General features: G+C 36.3%; 1 protein-coding gene across 6 annotated transcripts in view; it reads right to left on the reverse strand.

Annotated features, from left to right (window-relative positions):
* EDA (ectodysplasin A) overlaps positions 1–27827 on the reverse strand; it is a 290490-nt gene that overhangs the window by 200692 nt on the left and 61971 nt on the right. Inside the window, exon 2 of one of the 6 annotated variants that reach the window (XM_033118389.1) lies at positions 19976–20052. The exons of the other annotated variants lie outside the window; for them this stretch is intronic. Within the exon in view, the coding sequence (XP_032974280.1) occupies positions 20041–20052 (12 nt within the window). The 3' untranslated portion in view covers positions 19976–20040. Of the gene's footprint in view, positions 1–19975; positions 20053–27827 lie in introns of those variants that run through there. 6 annotated transcript variants of the gene reach the window in all.

Genomic DNA, 27827 nt, shown 5'->3' on the forward strand with positions numbered 1-27827 from the left:
TCACAAGGCTTTGAAATTGGACATCAACTGCAAAAAGAAAGCAGGAAAAAACACAAATACATGGAGATTAAACAACATACTTTTAAAGAACGACTGGGTCAAAGAAGAAATTAGAGGAGAGATCAAAAGATACATAGAAACAAATGACAATGAAAATGCATCATACCAAAAGTTTTGGGATGCAGCGAAAGCAGTTTTAAGAGGGAAATTTATATCATTACAGGCCTATCTCAAGAAACAAGAAAAATCCCAAATAAATAACCTCATGTTACACCTTGAAGAACTACAAAAAAGAAGAACAAGTGAAACTCAAGGTCAGCAGAAGAAAGGAAATAACAAAAATCAGAGCAGAACTAAATTAAATAGAGAACAAAAAGACAATAGAAAAAATTAATGTGACAAAGAGTTGGTTCTTTGAAAAGATTAATAAAATTCACAAACCCTTGGCTAGACTCACTAAGATAAAAAGAGAGAAGACACTAATTAACAAAATCAGAAAAGAAAAAGGGGAAGTTATCACAGACACCACAGAAATACAAAGGATCGTCCAAGAATACTATGAAGGACTATGTGCCACCAAATTCAATAACCTAGAAGAAATGGATAAGTTCTTAGAAACATATAGCCTTCCAAGGCTGAACCATGAAGAACTGGAAAATCTAAACAGACCGATCACCAGTAACGAAATTGAATCAGTCATCCAAAACCTTCTCAAAAGCAAAAGTCCGGGACCAGATGGCTTCACTAGTGAATTCTACCAAACCTTCAAAGAGGATCTAATACTAATCCTGCTCAAACTCTTCCAAAAAATTGAAGAAGAGACAGTACTCCCTGACTCATTTTATGATGCCAACATTACCCTGATACCAAAACCTGATAAGGACAACACAAAAAAAGAAAACTACAGACCAATATCTCTGATGAATACAGATGCAAAAATCCTAAACAAAATTCTAGCAAATTGAATACAACAATGCATTGAAAAGATTATTCCTCACGACCAAGTGGAGTTCATCCCCGGGGCACAAGGATGGTTCAACATCTGCGAATCCATCAATGTGATACATCACATAAACAAAATAAAGGACAAAAATCATGATTATATCAGTTGATGCAGAAAAAGCATTTGACAAGATACAACATTCATTTATGATTAAAACACTTAGTAAAATAGGTATAGAAGGAAAATACCTTAACATAGTAAAGGCCATATATGACAAGCCCTCAGCTAATCTCATAATGGTGAAAAACTGAAGCCCTTTGCTCTATGTTCAGGAACACGACAGGGCTGTCCCCTATCACCTCTGCTTTTCAACATAGTGTTGGAAGTCCTTGCCAGAGCAATCAGGCAAGAGAAAGAAATGAAAGGCATCCAAATTGGGAATGAAGAAGTTAAATTGTCACTCTTTGCAGATGACATGATGCTATATATAGAAAACCCTAAAGACTCCACCAACAAGCTATTAGAAACAATCAACGAATACAGTAAAGTTGCTGGCTACAAAATCAACGTACAAAAGTCCATTGCATTTCTATATACTAACAATGAAATCTCAGAAAAAGAAATACAAAAAACAATTCCTTTTGCAATTGCAGCAAACAGAATAAAATACCTAGGAATAAACTTAACCAAGGATGTGAAGGACCTATATGCTAAAAACTATAAGACATTTTTGAAAGAAATTGAAGAAGACAAAAAGAAACGGAAAGCCATTCCGTGTTCATGGATTGGAAGAATCAACATAGTTAAAATAGCCATATTACCCAAAGCAATATACAGATTTAATGCAATACTCATCAAAATCCCAATGGCATTTTTTAAAGAAATAGAACAAAAAATCATCAGATTTGTTTGGAACCACAAAAGACCCCGAATAGCCAAAGCAATCTTAAGAAAAAAGAACAATACTGGAGGTATCACACTCCCTGAGTTTAGCTTGTACTACAGGGCTACAATCATCAAAACAGCATGGTATTGGCAGAAAAACAGACACATAGACCAATGGAATAGAATTGAGAACCCAGAAATAAAACCACATAAATATGGACAGATAATTTTTGACAAACAAGCTAAAAACATACAACGGAGGAAAGACAGCCTCTTCAATAAATGCTGCTGGAAGAATTGGACAGCTATGTGCAACAGAATGAAACTGGACTTCTATCTGTCACCATGTACCAAAATTAATTCAAAATGGATCAAAGACTTAAGCATAAGACCTGACACAATAAACTGCATAGACGAAAACATAGGTAGTAAACTTATGCACCTTGGGTTCAAAGAGCATTTTATGAATTTGACTCCAAAGGCAATGGAAGTAAAAGCTAAAATAAATGAATGGGACTATATGAAACTTAAAAGCTTCTGCACAGCAAAAGAAACCATCGACAAAATAAAGAGGCAACCAATGGAATGGGAGAAGATTTTTGCATACAGTGCCCTCGATAAGGGGCTAATATCCAAAATATACAAGGAACTCATGAAACTCAACAACAAAAAAACAAAGAACCCAATTAAAAAATGGGCAGAGGACCTGAAGAGACATTTCTCCAAAGAGGACATACAAATGGCACATAGACTTATGAAAAAATGCTCAACATCACTAATCATCAGAGAAATGCAAATAAAAACCACAATGAGATATCACCTCACCACAGTCAGAATGGCTATCATCAACAAGACAAATAGTAACAAGTGTTGGAGAGGCTGTGGAGAAAAAAGGAACCCTCAGACACTGTTGGTGGGAATGCAGACTGGTGCAGCCGTTATGGAAGGCAGTGTGGAGGTTCCTCAAAAAATTACGAATAGAATTTCCATATGACGCAGCAATCCCTCTCCTGGGTATCTACCCAAAAAATCTGAAAACATTTATACATAAAGACACATGTGCCCCAATGTTCATTGCAGCTTTGTTTACGGTAGCCAAGACATGGAAACAACCAAAATGTCCTTTGATAGATGAATGGATAAAGAAGTTGTGGTATATATACACAATGGAATACTATTCGGCGGTAAGAAAAGATGATATAGGAACATTTGTAACAACATGGATGGATCTTGAGAGTATGATGCTAAGCAAAATAAGTCAGACAGAAAAAGCAGAGAACCATACGATTTCACTGATATGTGGTAATATAAACCAAAAACAACAAAAGAACAAGACAAACAAATGAGAAACAAAAACTCATAGACACAGACAATAGTTTAGTGGTTACCAGAAGGTAAGGGGGTGGGGGGTGGGAGATGAGGGTAAGGGGGATCCAATATATGGTGATGGAAGGAGAACTGACTCTGGATGGTGAACACACAATGTGATATATAGATGATGTAATACAGAATTGTACACCTGAAATCTATATAATTTTACTAACAATTGTCACCCCAATAAATTTAAAAAAAAACCTGAAAAGAAATAAAAATATAAGAAAGAAAAATTATATATCATGTAAACTATAATTCAAATAAAGCTGAAGTAGCTATATTAAACTAAGACAGAGTAGACTTCTGAATAAAGAATATTACCAGGGATAAGTAGGGATATGACAGAGTGATAAAAGGATCAATTCATCAAGAAATCATAACAATCATGAATATGTATGCAGCTAATAACAGAGTTTCAGAGTACATGAAGCAAAAAGTGATAAAACTGAAAAGAATAAATAGGGAAGTCCACAATTACAGTTCGATATTTTAACATTCTTTTCTTAGCAATCAAAACAAGTAGACAGAAAATTAGTAAGGATATAGAAATGCACACTCTACTAATGAACTTTACCTAATTGACATCTATGGAACACTCCACCCAGCAAGAGCAGAATAGTCTTTACAAGTGCACAAGGAGTATTCACCAAGTTAGATCATATTCTGGCTCACAAAACAAACCTCAAAAAGTCTTTTTTAAAATTGTGGTAAAAGACACATAACATGAAATTTACCATCTTAACCATTTTTAAGTGTACAGTTCAGTAGTAAGTATATTCACATTGTGCAACAGACCTCCAGAAGTTTTTCATCTTGTAAATCTGAAACTCTATAACCATTAAACAACGTCCCTTTTCCCTCTCCTCCCCACCCCTAGTAATCACTATTTTATTTTGTTTCTATAAATGTGACTACTTAAGATACTTCATATAACTGGAATCATACAGTATTTGTCCTTTTATGACTGGTTTATTCCACTTAGCATAATGTCCTCAAGGTCCATCCATGCTATAGCATGTGACAGCAGGATTTATTTGTTGTTTGTTTAAAATTTTACAATTCAGCTCAATGTATTTGTACCTAGATTACAGGCTCCAGATTGAAAACATATTTGAGCAGTCAGTCCAAATCAGTGAGATGAAATGTAAATTTATGAATGTAATTTCACACCATTTACATTTCCACAATACCAATACCATTACCAAAAGCTATATATCTAGAAGTGGGATTACTAGATCCTATGGTAGTTCTATTTTTAATTTTTTGAGGAACCTCCATACTGTTCTTCATAGTGGCTGCACCAATTTAAAATAAGGGTAATGGGGATTAAATATATGGTGATGGAAGGAGAACTGACTCTGGGTAGTGAATACACAATGTGATTTATAGATGATGTAATACAGAATTGTACCCCTGAAATCTATGTAACGTTGCTAACAATTGTCACCCCAATAAATTTAATTTTAAAAAAAAGAGTTCTAATTTGTCACATCCTCACCAATACTTATTATTTTGTTTTTTAATAGTAGCTATCTGAATAGGTGTGACAAAAAGATTTTTTAGGAATTGAAAATATACAATGCTCACTAACCACAATGGAAATAAAGTAGAAATTAGTAACATAAAGGTATGCAAAAAATCTCCCAAATATCTGGAAATTCAACAACGCACATCTAAATAAACCACAAGTCAAAGGAGAATTCTAAAGGAAAGTTTAAAATATTTTGAACTTAATAAAAATGAAAATTCAACATATAAAAATCTCTTGGAGCTTTAGAGACCAATTTTTAAAACAATAAAATGGTTGTGCTTGAAAAAAAAAATTCTTGGATGTAGCTATCGCACTGTGAACGGGAAATTACACCATTAAATTGTCATATTAGAAGAGAAGAAAGGACTGAAATTAGTAACCTAAGCTCCCAATTTAAAACATTAGAGAAAGAGAGCAAATTAAACCCAAAGCAAGGAGAAGAAGGGATATAGATAAGAGTAGAAATCAATGACATTGTTTGTCTCTGTTATATTTCTATTTTTAATCAAACCAAAATCTGGTCATCTTAAAAGATCAATAAAATTGATAAACCTAGAGCCAGACTGACCAAGAAAACAGGAGAGAAGTCACAAATTACCAATTTTAGAAATTAAAAGGGGCATCACTCTTGACCCCACAAACATTAAAAAGATAGTAAGGGAAAACTACAAATAACTCTATGCCCATGAATTAGACAAAATGGACCAATTCCTTGAAAAATAAAAACTACTAAAGCTCACTGAAGAATTATTAGATTGGTGCAAAAGTAATTGTGGTTTTTGCAATTATTTTTAACCTTTTAATTTGCAATTACTTTTGCACCAACCTAATAGTTAATCCAAATAGTTGCACATCTATTTTAAAAATTGACATGTTAAAAACCTTCCAACAAGAAAAACTTCAAGAGCAGATGGCTTCACTGGTAAATTCTACCAAATATTTAAGGAAAAAACAATACCAATTTCACACAAACTTCCAGGAAACACAAGAGAAGGGAGAACTTCCCAATTCATTTTATATGAGGCTAGTACTATCCTGATACCAAAGTCAAACAAAAACATTACAAAAAAGGAAACTATAGATCATGAACATAGATGTAAAAATCTTCAATAAAATATTCAAACATTAGTCACATAATTAACCATATCAACAGAATAAAGAAGGAAAAGCAGATGATCATCACAATAGGTACCAAAAAATTTTTTTTGGACAAAATTCAATGTCTATTCTTGATAAAAACTTTAAGCAAACTAGGAATAGACAAAAAAACTTCTTCAGTCTGATAAAGATCATCTATAAAAAAAAATCTAGAGCTAACCAGACAATAATGAAAGATTTAATGTTTTCCCCCTAAGGTCAAGAACAAAACAAGTATGTCCATTCTCGCCATTCCTATTCTACAGCTGTAGCAGGGCTATGGGAATTTATAGCATTAAATGCTTACATTAGTAATGGAGAAAAGTCTCAATCCAATAATCTAAGCATTCAAATTAATAAACTGAGAAAAAAATACCAAATTAAGCACAAAATAACCAAAATGAAATAAATAATGAGAAAATCAATGATTTTTTTAATTGAGAAAAGTTGATGTAATAAAAGTCTCTTTGAAAAAAATGAACATAATTTATAAACCTCTACCTACACAAACTAAGAAAAAAAGAAGATACAAACTACCAATATCAAGAATAAAAGTGGAGCTAACACAACAACTCCATGCCCATAAATTCAACGATAAATTCAACGTCGTTGCAATAGACCAATTCTTTGAAAGATACAAAATAACAAAACTCATTCAAGAAGAAGTGGACAACCTGAAGAGTTCTATACCTCCTAAATAAATTTAATTTATAATTATAAACTTTCCAACAAAGAAACCTCCAGGTTGACATGGTTTCATTGGAGAATTCTACCAAATATTTAAAGAAGAATTAAAGTAGAATAAAACTCATCAATTTTAAGTGAACAATTTGATGAAGGTTGACATATATGACTATCTTCCCAGGATAAAAGCAGAAAATTGATTAATCTGGGAGTTAATACAAATTCAGTAGCACTACCTTACATAAAGCAATGAAGAGGGTAGGCTAAAACTGTCATAAATATTTTTCATTGTGGTCCACTGATAAAAAGTCACAAAACGTAGACCTTCTAATTTACTAAAGCACTCACAACACTGGGCAATTTACCTTTCCAACATCACATACATACTTTTTGAACATCTATTGGGTACATAAGACTGAACTAAGGTTTTTGCTTCCGAGGAACTAACAGTCTAGTTGTAAAAGTAAAACTTGTAATGTCAAAAGAGGCCCCAGAAGAGGTACAATTTGAGGGTTTGAAGACTCAATAGGATTTAAAAAGCAAGAAGATCACTTCCATTCCCATCTTAGCAGCCATCTCATAGTGGTAAGACAATATGCTTGCTGTCCCCCAAACCTCAGGAGCTCATTCTTACAGTCTTGTCTGGATAAATGACACTACACTGCCTCTGTCTGGAATGCCCTTTCCCCCTCTTTTCTACCAAGTCGTATCTCTTCATGCTTTGAAAACCCTCCTCAAGACTCATCTCCTCCAGGATGAATTAACTGATTGATTAATTCACTATTTGCTCATTCAGAAATATTTATCAAGCACCTAATACATCTAGGTACTGGGGATACAGCAGTGAACAAAACAAAATCCCAATCCTGAAAGACTACTGTCATTGTAAGGGGAGAACATAAAATAAAAAAAAAATAAATAAATGAAAACTGTAAAGTAGTGGATAAATGATATGAAGAAAAATAAAGCAGGAGAACATGCCAAACAAAGATAGTGGGCAGAAGAGTTGTGTGTTCTGCAAAAGGTGGTCCAGGAAGGACATGTGTGATTTGAAGAGAGACCCAAAGGAAGTGAAGAAGCAAACCAGATGGTGTGTATCTGTGGAGGAGGGAGGGAAACATTCTAAACAGAGGGATCAGAAAGTGCAAAGGCCCCAAGACATGCTTGGCATGTTTAACTGGTAGTAAGAGTAAAGGGTGGAGTGGTAGAAAAGGTGGTCAGAGGTAGCTTTGTGTAGGCCATGTTAGGGACTGTTAAGATAAGAAGCCAATGAGATCATATGGTATTTGTCTTTCTCAATCTGACTTATTTCACTTAGCATAATGTTCTCTAGGTAATGCCTATTCAGGATGGAAACAGAGACAGCAATTGGGAGAGTATTGAAATAATCTAGTTCAGAGATAATGGTGGTTTATATCAGGGTGGTAGCAGTGGGCAAAAGAGGGACTCTAGTGCATAGTTGAAGGCATTGGCTTTAGATAAAAGCACGGACAGTTAATCTATAGTAACAGGAGAGAGAGAGAAAATAGGCACAGATACAAGCAGATGAGTGGGTGTGGGAGTAGAAACTTTTGGGGGTTCACAACTGATTGGTTTCTCTTTTCTCAGTAAAAGGAGAAACATGGAGCTGAAAAGAAGAGATGTGATGGACATTTAAGGAGAAAAGAGAGGCCAGGAAATAGTCATCCAAGGATATCCACTCTGACCAAACTCACCCAGATCCCATTATTCACTTCACCAAATCCTAAGAACTTCCACATCAATTTCCACCCAGCTGGATTCATTTTACTTATCTGGTATATGTCCATGTATTCTCTGTATTTGTTCTGGTTCCTTCATTAAACCCCCACCCAATGGGGATATTCTAAATGTGCAATTTCCTAGGGAGAGAACAATAGATACAAACCATCCATTTATTTATGAAGGGAAACCCCTATACCAAGGGGTATGGATAGATGTGTTCTATCTACTACATCTTTCACACCTCTAGAATCTGGGCTCTTCTCTCCATTCCCACGATCAATGCCCTACTTTAGGCCTTCAACATTTCTCACTTAGGCTGTTGCACCAGCCTCCTAACTCATCTGGCTACCTTTCCTCTCCCCTCTCTCCAGTCCGTCCTCCATATCACTGTCAGTGTAGAGTTTATGCAACTCCTCTGCTTAAAATCCTTTATTATCCCCCTTCCCTTTCTCAAGTTAAGGACCTGCCAACTTTTCCAGCTGAGTCTGTCACTCCATCCCCTTCTCTTGTCTCACATCCTACACTCTAGCCATGCCAAATTACATTTGATGCCTGAATACATCAAATCATTCAATTCCCCTGTTTCCTCTACATGAAATGCACATCTGCCCTTTCACCACAAGGTTGTTTTTACTAGTCATTAGACACTTAGCTCAAATTTCACCTTCTCAGTAGCACCACAGATAGATGGAACCTTTCTTTTATGCTCACGTCTCCCCTATAGCACTCATTTTACTGTATCAAAAGTATAAAGCTATCTAACTTCCCTACTAGCTCTATTATTCATCCTTTATCATAAGCATTTAGCACAGTGCCTGGCACACGGTATATTAACAAATGTTTATTAAATGAGTTGATTGTAGAAGTGAAGATTAAAAGCAGCAATAAAATGAAAATATAAGCTGATAGGTGAAACACATATAAAAATTCTTTAACTCACCCAGACAAGATAAATTTCTATGACGTGTTTTAGGAATAGGGAAGAAAACAAACAAAAACAAACAAACAAAAAAAAAACAACAGAAAATCTCAGCAATCTTAAAGAAGCAGATTTAACTTTTAACAAAGATGGTAAAATGAGCGCCGGTCCGGTGGCTCAGGCGGTTAGAGCTCCATGCTCCTAACTCCGAAGGCTGCCGGTTCTATTCCCACATGTGCCAGTGGGCTCTCAACCACAAGGTTGCCAGTTCGATTCCTCCAGTCCCGCAAGGGATGGTGGGCAGTGCCCCCTGCAACTAAGATTGAACATGGCACCTTGAACTGAGCTGCTGCTGAGCTCCCAGATGGCTCAGTTGGTTGGAGCGCATCCTCTCAACCACAAGGTTGCCAGTTCGATTCCTCGAGTCCCGCAAGGGATGGTGGCCTGTGCCCCCTGCAACTAGAAATGGCAACTGGACCTGGAGCTGAGCTGCGCCCTCCACAACTAAGACTGAAAGGACAACAACTTGAAGCTGAATGGCACCCTCCACAACTAAGACTGAAAGGACAACTTGACTTGGAAAAAAGACCTGGAAGTACACACTGTTCCCCAATAAAGTCCTGTTCCCCTTCCCCAAAAAAATCTTTAAAAAAAAAAAAAAAGATGGTAAAATGAGGCCTGCCAGGAAAATGCACAGATGCAATATGCTTTTATTTTGAAGTGTTTTTAAGACAAATGTTGACTATAGAAAAAAAATCTGTAAATTACTGCTCATAATAGTAGAAATAGCCCAAGTTACTGTATATTCTACACAATAAAGAACAAAGGCTGTCAAGTGTGTGGATTTGCAGTTTACAAAGCACTTTTACATGTATTATTTCATTTAATTCCACAACAACCCTGTCAGGTAGTTATTTGTCCTTTTAGAGATGAGTAAATGTGGCTTAGAGAATCACTAATGCAAGATCACATAGTCAGTAAGAGATCAAGAGACAGAGCTGAGGTTCTAACCTACGTCTGACTGTAAATCTATTGCTCACTATACAGGCTGAGTTGATATTTTCATGGCTTCCCAACAAGTACACTAAAGTGAAGCCAATAAACTGTTGATATATTTTTTGTATTTTCCATCTTTTTTTTTCCTCTTGGTTCTTCAGTCTGAATAGAACATTTTCTGCTGATCAATCTTGTACTTGACCAATCTTCTCTTGAGCTGTGTCTAATCTGCTGTTAAACTCCTATATTAAATTCTTAATTTTAGTTGTTATAATGTTCACTTCCAGAATTTCCTTTCTTTCATACAGAATCTAGTTCTCTGCTGAAATTCTCCATCTTGTCAAGCATTATGAAAATAGAAATCACAGTTAGTCTGAGTCTCCTAACTCTAATGTCTCGACTTCATGTCAAGGCCATTCTATTGTCTGTTTTTTCTTGTAGTCGTATGCCCTAGTGTTATGGATTGAATTGTGTCTTCCCTCAAAATTCATGTTGAAGTTGTAACCCCTATTATCTCAGAATATGGCCTTATTTGGAAATAGGGTCTTTACAGAAGTAATCAAGTTAAAATGAGTTCATTAGGGTGAGTCCTAATTCAATATAACTGGTATCCTAATAAAAAGGGGGAAATTTGGACAAAGAGATACACATAGAGGGAAGACAATGTGGAGACATAGGGAAAAGCTAAGGAGAGAGACCTGGAACAGATCCTTCTTTCACAGCATTCAGAAGGAAACAAACCCTGCCAATACCTTCATTTTTGACTTCTAGCATCCAAAACCATGAGACAATAAATTTTTGTTGTTTAAGCCACCCAGTCTGTGGTAATTTGTTATGGTAGCCCTAGCAAACTTATACTGGCAAGCCTGGTAATTTTTGATGAAATGTCAGACACTACATATTAAATGTTAGAGGCGCTCTGGATGATATTATCTCCCTTCAGAGAAGATTTATTTCTGCTTCTGCCAGGTGATGAAGGACAGATCACCTCAATCCTACCTGAGATTGAGCTGATTTAAAGCTGTGTTTTAGTCTTTGTGAGGAATGGTATTTTTCTAGTTCGTCCTTACTCCTAGAGTTTAGCCCTTTGGGGATCCCAACTGAAAACCTGGGGTAATTAACAGGGTCCCTCCTCTTTGGCAGGCTCTAAACTCCAATTTCTGTCTCTCCAGCATTGTGAAATTGCAGTAAGCTATGCTTAGCTACTCAGATTTGTATCTGCCACTTTCTGCTTAACTTCTCAAACTCTTTGACCTGTACCACTTACAAACCAGTAAATGACACAAGGGGGAAAGTATCATAAAATACTGGACTAAATTCATTGTATTTTCTTTTGCTCAGACATCTTGGGCCCCGAAGTCTGTTTATAGTGGTAGCCCTGAACTCTAACTTTTGTCCTTACAGCCCTGTCCTACTGCTAAAACCTCAGCTCAAATTCTCTGTCTCTTAATTACTACTTTCAGTTTGGCTTTTCAGTCTCTTTACCCATACCACTTACACTGGCAAATGCTTTGAAGGGAAATGTAGCACAGAAAGTTGGGCTCTCTCAGTACATCTCTGCTCTCTTGGATTTTGACTCCTAGTTGCTTTGGTAGCTCTCTGATGCTTTCAAACAAATATTTTATAATTTTATCCATATTTTATCGTACTTCTTGAGGGATGGTTGGTCTGATACAAGTTAGCCTGTCAAAGCCAGAAACAGAAGTCCCTACAGTCATGATTTCTAATTCCATTAACATGCCTGCCCTTGGTTCATTCATTCCAACATGTATTGAGCACAGGGTATATGTCAATAACTCTGCAATCCTCTGGGAAAACAAAAAGTCCCTGTCTTTAAGAAACTCATAGTAGAATTGGTGGGGGTAAGACCATAGACACAAATGGTGAAAATACAATGCTGAAATGTTTAAAATTAGAGGTGTGTAGAAGATGCTATATGGTAGAAATGGAAGTAACTATCTTTGTCTGGTGCAGGGGTCAAAAAATAATCACAGAATAGAAGACATCTGAGGTAGGTCAAGAAGAATATGACAGATGAATAAGAAGTTGGAGAGAGAGAAAAAAGGTACTTCAAGAGGAGATAACATTATTTGAGTAAAGATATGACAGTATCTTTATTTATTTGAGTAAATATATAGTATTGGTGGAGCTGAGTGACAGGGTATAGTAGAGCATAAAGGAGGAAATGAAGGCAAAGCTCTGACTGTGGAGGGCTCTGTTTCTGTCCTTAAAGTTATTGCTCAGGTAGTTAATGGATAATGGCATTCCCAGAGGTAAGAGTCCACCACATGTTCAGTCAGATTCATGGAGAATTCAATAACAGAAACTTAAGACTTCTCCAACCAATAGCTTGTAAATTCAAAGGCAGCATTATCGTGCTTACAAAGCAATGTAGTAAGATTACTAAGCAATGAAATAAAATCTTTGAGTCACCTGACTAGTTTATAGGGAAAAGAAATAAAACTTCTAAAACATTGTAATAGATACTGTGTGGCCAAGAATTAAAATGACTTGAGTCTCATTTCCTAAGCTTATCAGCTCAGTTATTTATTATGAAGTTCAACAAGAAGCAAAAAAGTTCTAATTTTTCAGAGAAAATTTGTCCACTTTTGCCCTCAATGACATTGCCATCGAAGAGCAATTTATTAAATGCCTACTTCTTACTGGTGAGACTGAATATGCAGAAAGTCTGATAGGATTTCTCCCTTTTGTGGATATAAAAATCTGAAATACCAGACAACACATATAACTATCCCACAAACATACCATGAACGCAGTATAAATACACTGAACATCTACATAGACTGACAAGAAGTATTTACATGAACATACCTCAGGGAGCTGTCACTTCTGTGACACTCAGGTCAGAAGAGTTTAATGAAGGAGAGGAGATTTCTAGCTCTCTCAGGCTGACATCAGAAAAAGGGTTTGGCAGACAAAGGAGAGGATATTATTCCAGATACATGGTACAATGTAGAAGCAGTCGAAGCAAGAGGATTCTGCACAAGGAAGAAACCAGGATATGTTTCTCTAAGTAAAGCAAAGTCATGGATTGGGTTAAAGGAAGAGACAAGGGAAAGACAGTGGGCCGTGAAAGCCCAAAGAGGGGTAATCTGCTGTTCAGGACCAAGGGCTCAGTCCCTTAAATCTCTATTTAGATCAAGTTACAATCCTGTAATTGAACATAAAACATCCCCAACCACCACTAACCAATCCCTTATTCCCCCAGAGAACATTCTACAAACATATAAACAAACCACATCTAGGAATTAATTCACCAATGAAACATCATTAAGAAAGCATAGCACCTACCTAGCCACTGAACACCACCATTTCATGACACCAATAAGGAAAACACTAGACCTTGTGCTATTTCAATTAGACTCCTAACACCAGAATCTAAATTACCCAATTTAGAATTTGACCATAATGCCAGTGCTGGCCCTCAAAGGTTAGTTACCAAGACCTTAGTTCCAAACACCTCCAAAAGAATAACAATTTGGAATCCTATTCTCCCCAAGGGAGGAGGTGGAGAGCTAAAAAAAAAAAAAAGAAAAGAAAAAAAAAATAGGTAGGAGAAAGCAGGAAAGTTGGAATCCCCGAAGAAAACTCACATCCTTAAGATTACATAATACTGCCCAGAACTAACCAAACTACAGCAGAAAAATTTCAAACACATTCCAACATGCCTCTAATTAAGATGGTTTTGGGAGGTTCCAGAATTATAGGTATCAAACATGAAACCTAAAGAATTCACCAAGATTAAAAAGATTATCAACTTTAACTCAGAGGAAAAACACACTGGAAGAAACAGGTTACAGTACAGTCATAATGATGTCAATTTACTGACCTTCATACAATTGCTACATCAGTTTAGGAACAACCATGAGTGACAAACATCTGAATAACAATGGGCTGGTCACTGTACAAAATATAAAATTAGATATGATTCTTGCTCAGAGAGTTCAATTCAAGTGTCTTATAAACTTCATTTTTCACCAGAGAAGTATACTGATGTACTATAACCATGAATTTACTTGTATTTTAAAACACAGCAAGAAATACAGATAGGACATATGATAATGTGAAATGTCTAACAAGCAAGAATTTTTGTAGCATGTAGAAGCAAGCTGGGTACCCACATGAGGTATGTATTTTGAAGTATTTATGGATGGTTAACCAGAAAGGCTAATTTAACACCTACACATCAATTGCATGGAGACAGAGCTATGAAAAACTTGCATTTACTACTCAGTGAAAGGACCATCATCAGCACTACATTAAGAATGCTAGTCGCAATTAAATTAGATGAAATTTCACAATTTAACAGTACACAATCTCCTTCCCCGAGAACTTTAATTTACATAAGCTGACTGCAAGGCTCTCAAAAATGAAATTCTGACTATAAAATTATTTTTAAAGGGGAGAAAAAGACAAGTATCAAAAGAGGTAGCTGTAGAAAGTTGTCTATAATCTCAGATTTTAAAAATATATAATAACAACATTAATAGCATTTATTGAGTACTTACTCTTCGTCAGGAACTGTCCTACATTCTTAGTGTTTGTTATCTCACTTAATCCTCATAACCACCCTATGAAGTTGGTCCTATTAGTAGTAGTAGTAGTATTTCCATTTTATGGAATTGGTTTTTTAAGCTTAAAGCTTAAAGCTCAGAGATGAAATAACCAATCCATGTCACATATCTAGAAAGAGACAGAGGTGAGATTCAAACACAAGTCTCTCTGACTCTCAAGTTGGTATACATCACTCTACTGATGTAACAAAGGAGATATAACCAATGATAATAACCACAAGAGAGTGACAAAATATTAAAAAGGCCAAGGTTCAGAATAACCTAAGCCTTGGAAAGACGTATTTTCTGAGGATAATCAAGGGGATTCCAAATTGCCATCAGCAATAAAAAGAAATATGAAGTAGGAACTGGGTTGTAAATTCCTACTTTATTTCCATGTATCCTCTGTTAAGAAACAAGAAAGGGTACAACAAATAGTAGCAGAAGGAAACTGAAAACAGAGACACAAGAAGAGATTAAGAAGCACTTGTCCTAGAATAATGACATTCCAGGACACTGGAAAGACCTTGGGCTAAGATTTCCAAACTGCTGTCTAGACAGAATTGTGACTAATAAGAGAGGGACAGAAGTCTGGAGAGAGGCAAACGTAGTCTTGATTTTCAAAAAGAAGAACGTCATGTTTGCAAGCTGGTGAATTTAATCGCAATTCTAAACAAGTTGTATAGAACACATTATTAAAGAGAAAGGAAGACTTCTGGTCTGGGCAGAATGTTTTTTTCCCTTCTCCTCCCAGCTATGCACAACCATAAAACCTGAAAATGGCACAAGAGACAACCAAAGGAGAACTCTGAAGGGTGGTAAGCAGAAACTGAGTTGTTGTGGGACCCCAGAACTAGAGAAACTGCACAATAACAGGATGTCTTGCATCCCCTCAGCCAACAGAAAAAGGCCACCCAGATTCTCCACCCAGGTACTCATTCCTCTCCAGAATCAAACAGGAGCCCCCTGACAACATTAGGCAAGCCCAGCATCACCAGTACAAAGGATCCATTGGGAATAAAGGGGTTCTGGATCTAATTCTAATGTGTGGATTAGGGAGGTGTTTTAACACCAACACTTCTCCAACACCAGTAAGGTGTCCAAGAATTAAACTTAATTCTGATATTATCTACCTAGAGAGAACATCAGATCCTACAGGCTAAAGGTTCAGTCTTACAAAACCACCCTCCCCCCACTTCATATGTCAGTTTCAAGTCCAGGCTTATTACCTTTGCTTCTGATCAAGCAGCTATAGATCAGAGGTTCCAATGACTCTCTCCTTGGGTTCAATTAACTTGCTAGAGAAACTCACAGAACTCAGAGAAAAATGTTACTAGATTACAAGTTTATTATAAAAGGCTATAACTCAGAAACAGTGAAATGGAAGAGATACATAGGGCAAAGCATGGGGAAGGGCACAGAGCCTCAATACCTGCTCTGAGCATTCCACTCTTCCCAAATCTCCATGTGTTCACCAACATGGAAGCTTTCCAAATTCTGTCCTTTCGGGCTTTTATGGAGGCCTCATTACATAGGCATGACTGATTAAATCATTGGCCAATGATCAATGATTCAACCTCCAGCCCTTCTCCCCTCCCCAGAAAGCAAGGGGTAGAAATGAAAGTTCCAACCCTCTAATCAGGATTGGTTCCTCTGGAAACCAGCCCCACCATTAGGTGCTTCCTAAAAGTTACCTCAGTAACATAAACCGAGTTGTGGTAAAAAGGGGCTTATGAATCACAAGACACCCATTTCACCTTAAGGACTCTGAAGCGATTCCAGGACTGAGGACAAGAGACCAAATATTATAACAAAAGAAGCTCCCATTGCTCTTATCACTCAGGAAATTCCAAGTGTTTTGGTAACTGTCAGCTACATTCCATGAACTAAGACCAAATATATATGAGAAACATATTTTAGTCAACTCAATGAACAAATACATATTTCTTATAAATAACAATATCACAGGAGCCTAGCCAGAAATAAGTAGCTAGGAGAGGTACTCTCCTTCCACAGCAGGTCTAAGACTCTCCTTGCCCACCCAGACATACTGAGATTGACAGGGAGGGCACGTAAGACAGACCCAGCTACAGCAGGCAGCCTGGTCTGGAAAGCTTCTTTGTCCCTATGGGCCCCAAACTCTCCACCCCCACCCAAATACACTGGTAGCAAGCAAAGACGGAACCAGAAATGGTACTCAAATCACAAGAAACATTTGGTTCCAGAAAGCTTCTTTGTCTCACAGACCCAATACTCTCCTCTCCTACCCAGAGACACTGGGCCAGTGTGGGGGTGGGGGACACTAGTGGATAATCCCACTGTGCCCCTCCCTCACTCAGACACATCTAGTGGAAGGTCTCGGCAAACCCCTTCTGCCCCGTCAGGCACCACCAACAGGGACCAGTAGGAACCTCAGCAGTAGCAGATAAACCAAGCACCAAAACAACAGCAGAAAGTCTACAAAAATCAAACTGCCCTTTGAACCACAACCCACAAAATTAGGCCAAGACTCACATGCTAAACCTAAATAACGTGGCTGTCTGCTAAAATAAAAGATTTAAATAGGACCCAAGGTCTCCTAAAGTGATAGATACATATCTACAATACAGTCAAAAGTCACCCATCATGTCAAGAAACAAGAAAATAACACCCTGAAGGAGAAAAGACAATCAACTGAGGCCAACACTGGGATGAATCAGATACTTGGATTATATGAGAAGATTTAAAGCAGCCATCATAAAATGCTTCAAAAATAAATTATTCTCTGGAAACAAATGAAAAATAGAGATATAAACCAGTTTTAAAAAACCAAGTAGAAACTATAGAAATAAAAAATATAATGCCAGAAAAGAAAGATTGCTGGAGGACTCAATAGTACAATGGAGATAACAAAGGATAGAATTAGTGAACTTGAGGACAGAATAGTAGAATTCATCCAATCTGAACAACAGAGAAAACATAGACTGAAAAAAAACATGAACAGGGTCTCAGTACCTGTGGGACAATAACAAAAGATTCAATACTTGCATCATTGCAGTCTCAGAAAGACAAGTGAAAGGATGTGGGGATGAAAGAATATTTAAAGAAATAATGGTTGAAACTTCCAAACTTTGGCAAAAGACATACATCCAGGAAGTTGGGTGAATTCCAAACAGGATAAACTCAAAAGAAATCCATGCCAGGCCACATCGTAATTAAAATTTTGAAAACTGAAGACCGAAAAAAAAAAAAATCTTGAAAGCAGACAAAAAGAAATGACACAGTATCTATAGGAGAACGCCAGTTCAAAAGGCTGAGGATTTCAGTTCTGAAACCACGGAGGTCAGTACAAAGTATCACAATATCTTTCAAGTTCTAAAAGAAAACAACTGTCAACCATAGATTCCATATCTTGTGAAATTATAATTCGGGAGCAAAAGAGAAATAAACCCATTCTCAGGTAAAGAAAAACTGAAAAAAGAATTTATTGCTAGCAGATCTACCCTGAAAGACTGGCCAAAAGATGTTCTTCAAACACAAAGGAAACGATAAAATAAGGAACAATTAGGAAAAAGAAACAATGGAAAGAGCGGAAATGTAAGTAACACAATAGACTACCAATTTTTTTCATGAGTTGCATAAATCTTATTTGATGATTGACATTGACAACAAACAAAAATTATAACACCATCTGATACTCAAGACAACGATAATTTAATGTGGGGAGGGTAAAGAGACCTAAATATAAGTGAGATTTCCAAACTTCACTCTAAATGGTAACTTCATTCTAAATGGTAAAATGTTACCAGTAGACAGTTATAAGTCACATACGAACATGTATATTGTAATACCCGGAGCAACTGCTATAAAAATTATAGAGAGGCACTCAAAGACACTACAAATAAACCAAGCTCAAAATGTTCAAGTAACCCATGGGAATACAAGAAAAGGGAAACAGAAGAATGAGAACCAGAGAAAGCAAACAGATAAAATCAATAATAAAATGGTGGACTTAAGCACCATCAATATACATATTGCCTTAAATGTAAACAGTCTAAATATAATAATTAAAAGACAGAGACTTACAGAGTGGATAAAAATGCATGGCTCAACTATATATTTTTTATAAGAAACTCACTTTAGATTCAACAACATAGGTAAATTGAAAGTAAAATGATTGACAAAGGTACACCACACAAACATTACTCTAAAAAATAAAAGCAAAAGTGACTATCTTAACAGCAGATAAAGTAGACTTCAGAGCAAATAAAATTACTACAAAGAGGGATATTACATAATGATAAAGGATCAATCCACCAGGAAGACGGAGCAATTCTGAATGTGTGTACAGTCATGCACCATATAATGATGTTTCAGTCAACCATGGACCATATGCATATACGACACTGGTCCCACAATATTATATAATGGAGTTGAATTTCCTGTAAGAAATGGAAGGATATGTAGTTCAGGAGTAATTTTTTTCTCTCTGATGGGAGCATTATCTGTGGGGCTTGGCAATACATTCCCTCTCACTTATGGCACCTCGATTTTGAGTGCATAGATTACACCTTAATCAGTCAGCCACCGACCTGTTTCAGCACAGGGGAACCTAGTGCTACATGTTCCCCTGGTGCTACATATTCAAAGGATACTACAGCCCTTCCAGATCTAGCTTTGTGGTCTTCAGAGTACATCGCTATAAAATCTTTGTTGAGGACTTAAGATCCTGTACAAGCACACAGGTCCACAGGAGTTACCTTAACAAGTATTCAATGCAACTGCCACTTTGCTTTCTGTGGAAGTGTGCAGCCAGCCTGTCCCTGCACTTTGGAAATATTTTCAGGTTGTAATGGTGTAACGCATAGATAAGTTTTATTTCTTCTATCAGTTCAATGCCAGAGAGAGAGCCCTTTGTGCTAGATAGGGTCAATGGAACCAAAAACAAATTTCCAAAGTCCATTACTGAGTCCTAAGTTCTATACCCTCTCCATGTGAAACACCCCCTTTTTCTGATAAATACCATAAAGTTCCTTAATGTGACCACTGCTCCAACATGTAATAGTCAAAACCACATCGCCATGATAATCCCCTATGTTCCTTTATCTCTCCATCTTGATTCTTATTCCTACTGATCCTCAGGCCACCTTTCACTCCCTCCTGACAAGTCACTATTATAATGATCTACGCCTTACCAAGCCAGTTTCTCCTTGATATTTCCAATCAATCCAGCCCACATCCCTGTTCATGGAGCAGCACTGACAGCTTCGATGTTCTATTTCTGATCCTGTTGGAAGGAAGCAGGGGGAGGACTTGTGGGACAATGTTTATAAAGTCTACAGTCATGTACAGTAATGTCCTAGGCCTTCACATTCACTCACCACTTAATCAGTGACTCACCCAGAGCAATTTCCAGTACTGCAAGCTCCATTCGTGGTAAGTGCCCTATACATGTGTACCATTTTTTATCTTTTATATTGTATTTTTACTGTACCTTTTCTAAGTTTAGATATGTTTAGATACACAAATACTTACCATTGTTTACAACTGCCTACAGTATTCAGTACAGTAACATATTGTACAGGTTTATTGCCTAGAAGGAATAGACTATACCATATAGCCTAGGTGTGTAGTAGGCTACACCATCTAGGTTTGTGTAAATGCACTCTATGGTGCTTGCACAATGAAATTGCCTAACAACACATTTCTCAGAATATATCCCATCATTAAGCAATGCATGACTGTACAACAAACAATAAAACCTCAAAACACATGAAAAAACTGATAGAACTAAATGTAGAAATAGAAAAATCAGGATTATAGTTAGGGACTTAAACACCCTACCCTCAGCAACTGATAGAACTGCAACAGAGAAAATTAACGGTGATATAGAAGATCAGAAAAATAAAACCAATAGGAACTAATTCCCACATATAAACTCTCCACTTAACAACAGAAGAATACACATTTTTTTTCAAGTACTCATGAAACAGACCATATGGTGGCAAATAAAACAAACCTCAACAAATTTAAAGGAATTAAAATCATACAGTACGTTATCTGATCATAATGGAATGAAACTAGAAAATAGTAATAGACAACAGGAACTCTCTAAACACATAGAAATTAGAAAACACACTTTTATATACTCCATGAGTAAAAGAGGACGTATCCAAAAAAAAAAAAATGTAGAATTGAGTGAAAATGAAAATACGACATAGGAAATTATCTGGGATGCAGCTAAAGTAGTGCTGAGAGGCAAATCTGTAGCACTAAATGCTGTCATTAGAAATGAGAAAAGGTCTCAAATGAACAACCTAAGTTCCAACCTCAAGAAACTAGGGGGAAAAAAAGAGCAAAATAAACCCAGTGGAAGCAGAAGGAAAGAAATGAAGAGCAGAAATCAATGAAATTGAAAACAGAAAATCAATGAAACAAAAATTGTTTCTTTGAGAAAACAATAAAATTGACAAAATTCTAGCAATACTTACAAAAAGAGAGAAGACAAAAATTACAGTGTCAACAGAGAAACAGTCTATCACTAAATCTTATAGCAATTAAAAAGATAATAAAGGAATGCTACAAATAACCTGACGATCATAAATTTGACAACTAAGAAGAAATGGGAAAATTCCTTTAAAACCACAAACTACTAGCCTCAATCAAGATGAAGTAGACAATCTAAATAGCCTTTTAGCCAACAGAAAAATTCAATTTGTTGGCAAATAGACATATGAAAAAATGCTCAACATCACTAATCATCAGAGAAATGCAAATAAAAACCACAATGAGATATCACCTCACCCCAGTCAGAATGGCTATCATCAACAAGACAAATAGTAACAAGTGTTGGAGAGGCTGTGGAGAAAAAGGAACCCTCATACACTGTTGGTGGGAATGCAGACTGGTGCAGCCGCTATGGAAGTAAGTGTCGAGGTTCCTCAAAAAATTACGAATAGAATTACCATATGACCCAAGCAATCCCTCTGCTGGGTATCTACCCAAAAAATCTGAAAACATCTACACATAAAGACACGTGTGCCCCAATGTTCATTGCAGCTTTGTTTACGGTGGCCAAGACGTGGAAACAACCAAAATGTCCTTCGATAGACGAATGGATAAAGAAGTTGTGGTATATATACACAATGGAATATTATTCGGCGGTAAGAAAAGATGATATAGGAACATTTGTGACAACATGGATGGATCTTGAGAGTATAATGCTAAGCGAAGCAAGTCAGACAGAAAAAGCAGAGAACCATATGATTTCACTGATATGTGGTATATAAACCAAAAACAACAAAAGAACAAGACAAACAAATGAGAAACAAAAACTCATAGACACAGACAATAGTTTAGTGGTTACCTGAGGGTAAGGGGGTGGGGGGTGGGAGATGAGGGTAAGGGGGATCAAATATATGGTGATGGAAGGAGAACTGACTCCGGGTGGTGAACACACAATGGGATTTATAGATGATGTAATGCAGAATTGTACACCTGAAATCTATGTAATTTTACTAACAATTGTCACCCCAATAAATTTAAAAAAAAAAAAAAGAAAAATTCAATTTGTAATTCAAAGTTGAATTACAACTCTCTAAGTTCAGCTGGATTCAATGGAGAATTATAACAAACATTTAAAAAATAATTAATGCCAATTTTACAAAATCTCTTTCAGAAAATAGAAAGAGGAGGTGACATTACCCAACTCACTTCATGAGGCTAATATTGCCTTGATACTAAAACCAGATAAAAGACTATACAAAAAAAAGAAAACTAAGGACCAAATTGTTTGCAAACTTAAATGCAAAACTCCTCATCAAAATATTAACAAATTGAATCCAATTTGTTATATTTTAAAATATATTTTATATAATACATAAAAGGAATTATACACCATGACCAAGTGGGGTTTTATATACAAGGCTGGTTGAACATTTAAAATCAATCAATGTAATCCATCATAATCAACATGATGAAGAAGAAACATCATATGATTATATCAGTTGATGCAGAAAATGTATTTAACAAAATCCAACACTCATTCATGAAAAACAAACAAACAAACAAACAAACCTCTCTGCAATCTGGAATCAAGGGCATTTACCTCAAATTGATTATAAGTATCTACAGAAACCCTACAGTTAACATCACAATTAATGGTGAACGGTTGAATATTTTTCCCCTAAGATAGAAATAAGGCAAGGATATCTTGATATTCTTACTCATCGTTGTACTGGAAGTTGGGGGGAAAAGATGTATAGATTAGAAGAAAGAAATAAAACTATACCTGTTTGCAGACGCTATATGTATGTAAAAAAATCCCAATGAAACTACAGAAATACTCTTAGAACCAATTAGAAAGTTTACCAAAGTTACAGGATAGATCAACACACAAATGTTAAATTACTTTTCTATATACAAAAACAAAACAAAAGAAACAAATTTAAAAACACAGAAACCAAATTTTAAAACACAAGACCAAAATTAAAACATAAAAACACAAATTAAAAATACAATACCACTTAAAATTGCTCTGAACTAAAAGAATATTTAGGTATATACTTAACAAAACATGTGCAGGACATGTATGCTAAGATAAAAGAAATCAAATACCTAAATAGATGGAGAGATATACTGTGTTCATGGATTGGAAGATAATCCAGTAAAGATGTCAATTCTCCTCCTAATGATCCACAAGTTTATTGTAATTCCTATCAAAATCTCAGCAATGATGTTTATAGACATGGGCAAATTTACTCCAAAAGTTATATGTACAGGCCCAGGTCCTAGAATAGCTAGAAAAACCTTGGAATAGAACAAAAAAGTGGGCAGAATCACTCTAAGCACATATTAAGGTTTACTATATAGTTATTGTAATCAAAAGAGCGTGGTATTGGTGGAGTAAACATATAGATCCATGTATATGTTTATACATATACCAGAACCCGGAAATCGGAACGCATAAATAGGCTCATCTTATTTTTGACAAAGGTTCAAGATCAATTCAATGGAGGGAGCACAGTCTTTTCAACAAGTGGTGCTGGAGCAATGAATATCCATAGGTAAGAAAAGTAACCTCAACCTAATCTTTACTCTTCATATAAAAGCTAACTCAAAATGGATCATGGAACTTAAATGCAAAAGGGAACTTATAAAAATTGTAGATAAAAACATAGGAGAAAAATCTTTGGGATCTAGGGCTAGGCAGAGTTCTTACACGACATAAAAAGCACGATCCATAAAAGAAAAAATTGATAAACTGAACCTCGCCAAAATTAAAAACTTTCACTCTGTGAAAGCCTATGCAAACATATAAAAAGACAAGACTAGGAGAAAATATTTGCAAACAACATATTTTAAAAAGGAGTTAATCTAGAATGTATAAAGAATTCTTAAAAATCAACAGTGAATAAAAAGAACAAGTAATCCTATTAGATAACGGACAAAGATATGAAGGGACATTTAACCAAAGAGGATATAATAAGTATAGTCAAGTGCATGAAAAGATGTTCAACACCATTAACCATTAGGGAAATGCAAATTAAAACCACAACAAGATACCACTACACACCTATCCATATAGCTAAAATAAAATATAGTTACAACACAAAATTCTAGCAAGGATGTGGATAAACAGGATCACTCATGTGTTGCTGTTGGGAATGTAAACTAGTACAGGGACTTTAGAAAACAGTTTGGCAACTTCTTTTTAAAAAACTAAGCATACAACTACCATATCACCTAGCAACTGCACTCCTGGGCATCTATCCCAGAAAACTGAAAACTTATGTTCATATGAAAACTGTATATGAATGTTCATAGCAGCTTTATTTGTAATTGCCCAAAACTGAAATCAGCTTTGATGCCCTTCAATAGATGAATGGTTAAACAAACTGTGGTATATTTATGGAGTCCTAGCCAGAGGCAGATACCGGTTTTGGTGGGCTTGAATAATATACAAATTGCAAGATCTTCGCTAAGAAAAGAATACAAAATTAGCAATAGGACCTTGGGAGGGACCACTGCAAATGAGGGGCCTTGGAACTTAAACTTCACTAGCTTCATAGTAAATCTACCCCCAGCCACTGGTGTAGCCCCAGTTCTTAGCACAGCTCCTTGGGCATTGTAGGTATTCATTAAAATTTTATTGAATGAATGAATTAACAATATGTATCAGCATTAAAAAGGTTAATATTACCTGAAACTACAATAACAGACATATATCCATCAGGCCTGGTTAGACCACATCTAGAACATTTTCCCTGTTTAACAATAGGAAGAAAGAGCTTTCTCTGACCCCAAAAGCCTGGGTTGGAAACCACATACTAGATCCTTCCTGTATCGTGCCCTTACCACCTTGTTTTATAATGCCCATTCCCTTGTCTGTATCTCACACTAGATTTTAAGTTCCATGAAGTCGGGGACTGTGTCTCTCTTTCACTGTTACATTCCTAAATGCTGGCACAGGGCAGTGTCTAATGGCATAGAAGGCATTCAGCAAATACTTGTTTAATGAAGGATAAACCGGAGAACATCCAAATAAGAATAGCCTAGACAGTGAAGAGATTTAATACCATGTTTCTCTCATTCAAATACTTGCTATATATATCAGAGACACTGAAATATATGAGTAAATAAGATATGGTCCATGCCTTCAAGAAGCTCACAACTCAAGAGGATGTGTGAAAATACAGCTTCAAAATTATGAGCACAATACATAATGTGGAAAGAGCAACAAAGTAACAAAGAAACAGTTGAAAGAAGATGTTTAGCCTGCAGCAGGGGATACACAATTCAGGTGGACATGGTGATTTCTGTCTTCGGCTGTCAAGGTGGAAGAGAATTTATGCTTCCATAGAGGGGAGGCACAGGGTACCCAACTACAGTATTAAATAAGGAATACTTTTAAAACAACGAAATCAGCCTGCAAATGGCAGCGGCTGTCTCCGATGAGGGCAAATTGCTCATTACTGACACATTTCAAGTCTAGGATGATGACCACGTGGTAGAGACATTGTAGAGATGATTCTGAGAGGAGATAAGGACTTGAGCTGGATGACCTTTATGTCCGCTCTAACCCAGAGATTCTCTGGTACTATGGGTCTCTGCTTTACATAGACACAGGGGAAAAAATCAATCTTTTCAAACAATAATCCTATACTAAATATATCTGTGCAGCTCTGTCTTAAGTGAAAGATCAATATTTAATAGAAATTATGTCTCTCCATGTAGTACATGTTAGACTTTAATCTCATCCCCCAAATTTCTTGTTTTGTGAGAGTTTGAAATGCTATCTACCACAATGTACACAAGACGAAATGAATGGGCTCTTTGAACTCCCATCTACATCACAGTAGAGCTAAGGACAAGCTTCCCAATTTTTATGGATATGACTAGAAAGACATTCCTCCCTTCCACCATTGGAATCAGCCATGTTAGAGGCAGCGCTTGTATTCTCGGATGTCTTCAGAAAACCTATACATTCTATTCTTTCTCATTCCCATGCTGATTATGGAACAGTGAACCTGAGGCTGATTTATGACTTTAAAACTGGTTGTTATTTTCCCAAAACAGATTTAACAAATTTGTTTCACCTGCTCATTTATGCTCCAGATAACTTTCTTTGGGTTTCATTGAAGTTTTTACTTCAAACCTCAAAGACTGTCCTCTTTTAAGTGTTGCTAAAAAGAGTAAAGGTTTCCTAATCCCCTCCCCTTCTCCCTTATTCCTACACCCCTCCCATCTAGCAACTGTCAGTTTTTCCTCTATATCTCTGAGACTATTTCTGTTTAGTTTGCTCATTTATTCAGTTCTTTAGATTCCATATATAACTGAGATCATATGGTGTTTGTCTTTCTCTGTCTGACTTATTTCACTTAGCATAATACCCTCTAGGTCCTTCCATGTTGTTGTAAATGGTAAGATTTCATTCTTGTTTATGGAAGAGTAATACTCCATTGTAACAGCTATATACAATGTCAGAGGGGTAATAGATTGGGGAAGGGGGGTTATCACTTTATGAGGGGTGTAAATGTCTAAGTATTAAATTGTTTTGTACACCTGAAACTAATAATAATAATAATAATAATAATAATAATAAAAATTAACAGAGGAAAGAAATAAATTTTTTAAAAAAACAAAGGTTGTGCGTGGGTGACAAAAATGGGATCATGAGAAAAGGTGAATGTGTTTGTCACATCCTCTGGCAAGTAAATTGACTAAGGTCAACCCCTTTCCAACCAAAGAGATTAGGGAAAAGGGAATGGGGGTAGAAGAAGTGGAAAAGGTGATAGGTTTGACAATCGCTACTCTGTTCCCTCTGGCTGCTTAACCATCCTGACTAAACAACAGCTCTTCCACACACACGTGCCAAAAGCAATCAGGTCTCCAGAGGATGGTTTAGATGGGTTGAAGTAAAGTGTGGACCAAATGACATACTGTACTGGAACATTTTGTACATTATTAAGTGCTAAATATCCGTTATCGATGATGATGATTATGATGATGATAAAATAATTCCACCTCACTCCTGCCCTCTTCACACCCTTCCCTGTCACCTAGCTTTCTCACACAGTACCTCTGCTCACACCCTCCTACTTCATCACATCTTTTTGCTGTCCCCCTGTAACTTAAACTTCATAAAGACACAACCAGCAACAACTAATGTTTATTGAATGCTTGCACTATTACACCGACACACACTTCCTTGTGTGATCTTTACTACAATCCTCTGCAATACATACCATAAAACTCATGTTACAGAAGGGGAAAGAAACTGAAGCTAAACAAAATGAAGTCATTTGGCCAAGTTCATGCAGCTAACAGGTAGTAAGTGAGAGCGCCAGGCTGTTTGATTCCAAAGCATTTGCTTTCCTTAGATTCCTTCATACTCAGAGCACTTGAGAACATATCACTAATGAACTATTAGAGATAAAAAGATCTATGGCTTGAATGCTCTCACATTGACCACTGACTTCTCACAGCCCCATCTCTTCTAATTTTGCTCCTCTCCAACCCTGTTCCCATGCCTAATCAAGTCAATTCTCACTATCAGTAAGA

Source organism: Rhinolophus ferrumequinum, chromosome X (assembly GCF_004115265.2).
Source record: "Rhinolophus ferrumequinum isolate MPI-CBG mRhiFer1 chromosome X, mRhiFer1_v1.p, whole genome shotgun sequence".
Classification (NCBI taxonomy): domain Eukaryota; kingdom Metazoa; phylum Chordata; class Mammalia; order Chiroptera; family Rhinolophidae; genus Rhinolophus; species Rhinolophus ferrumequinum.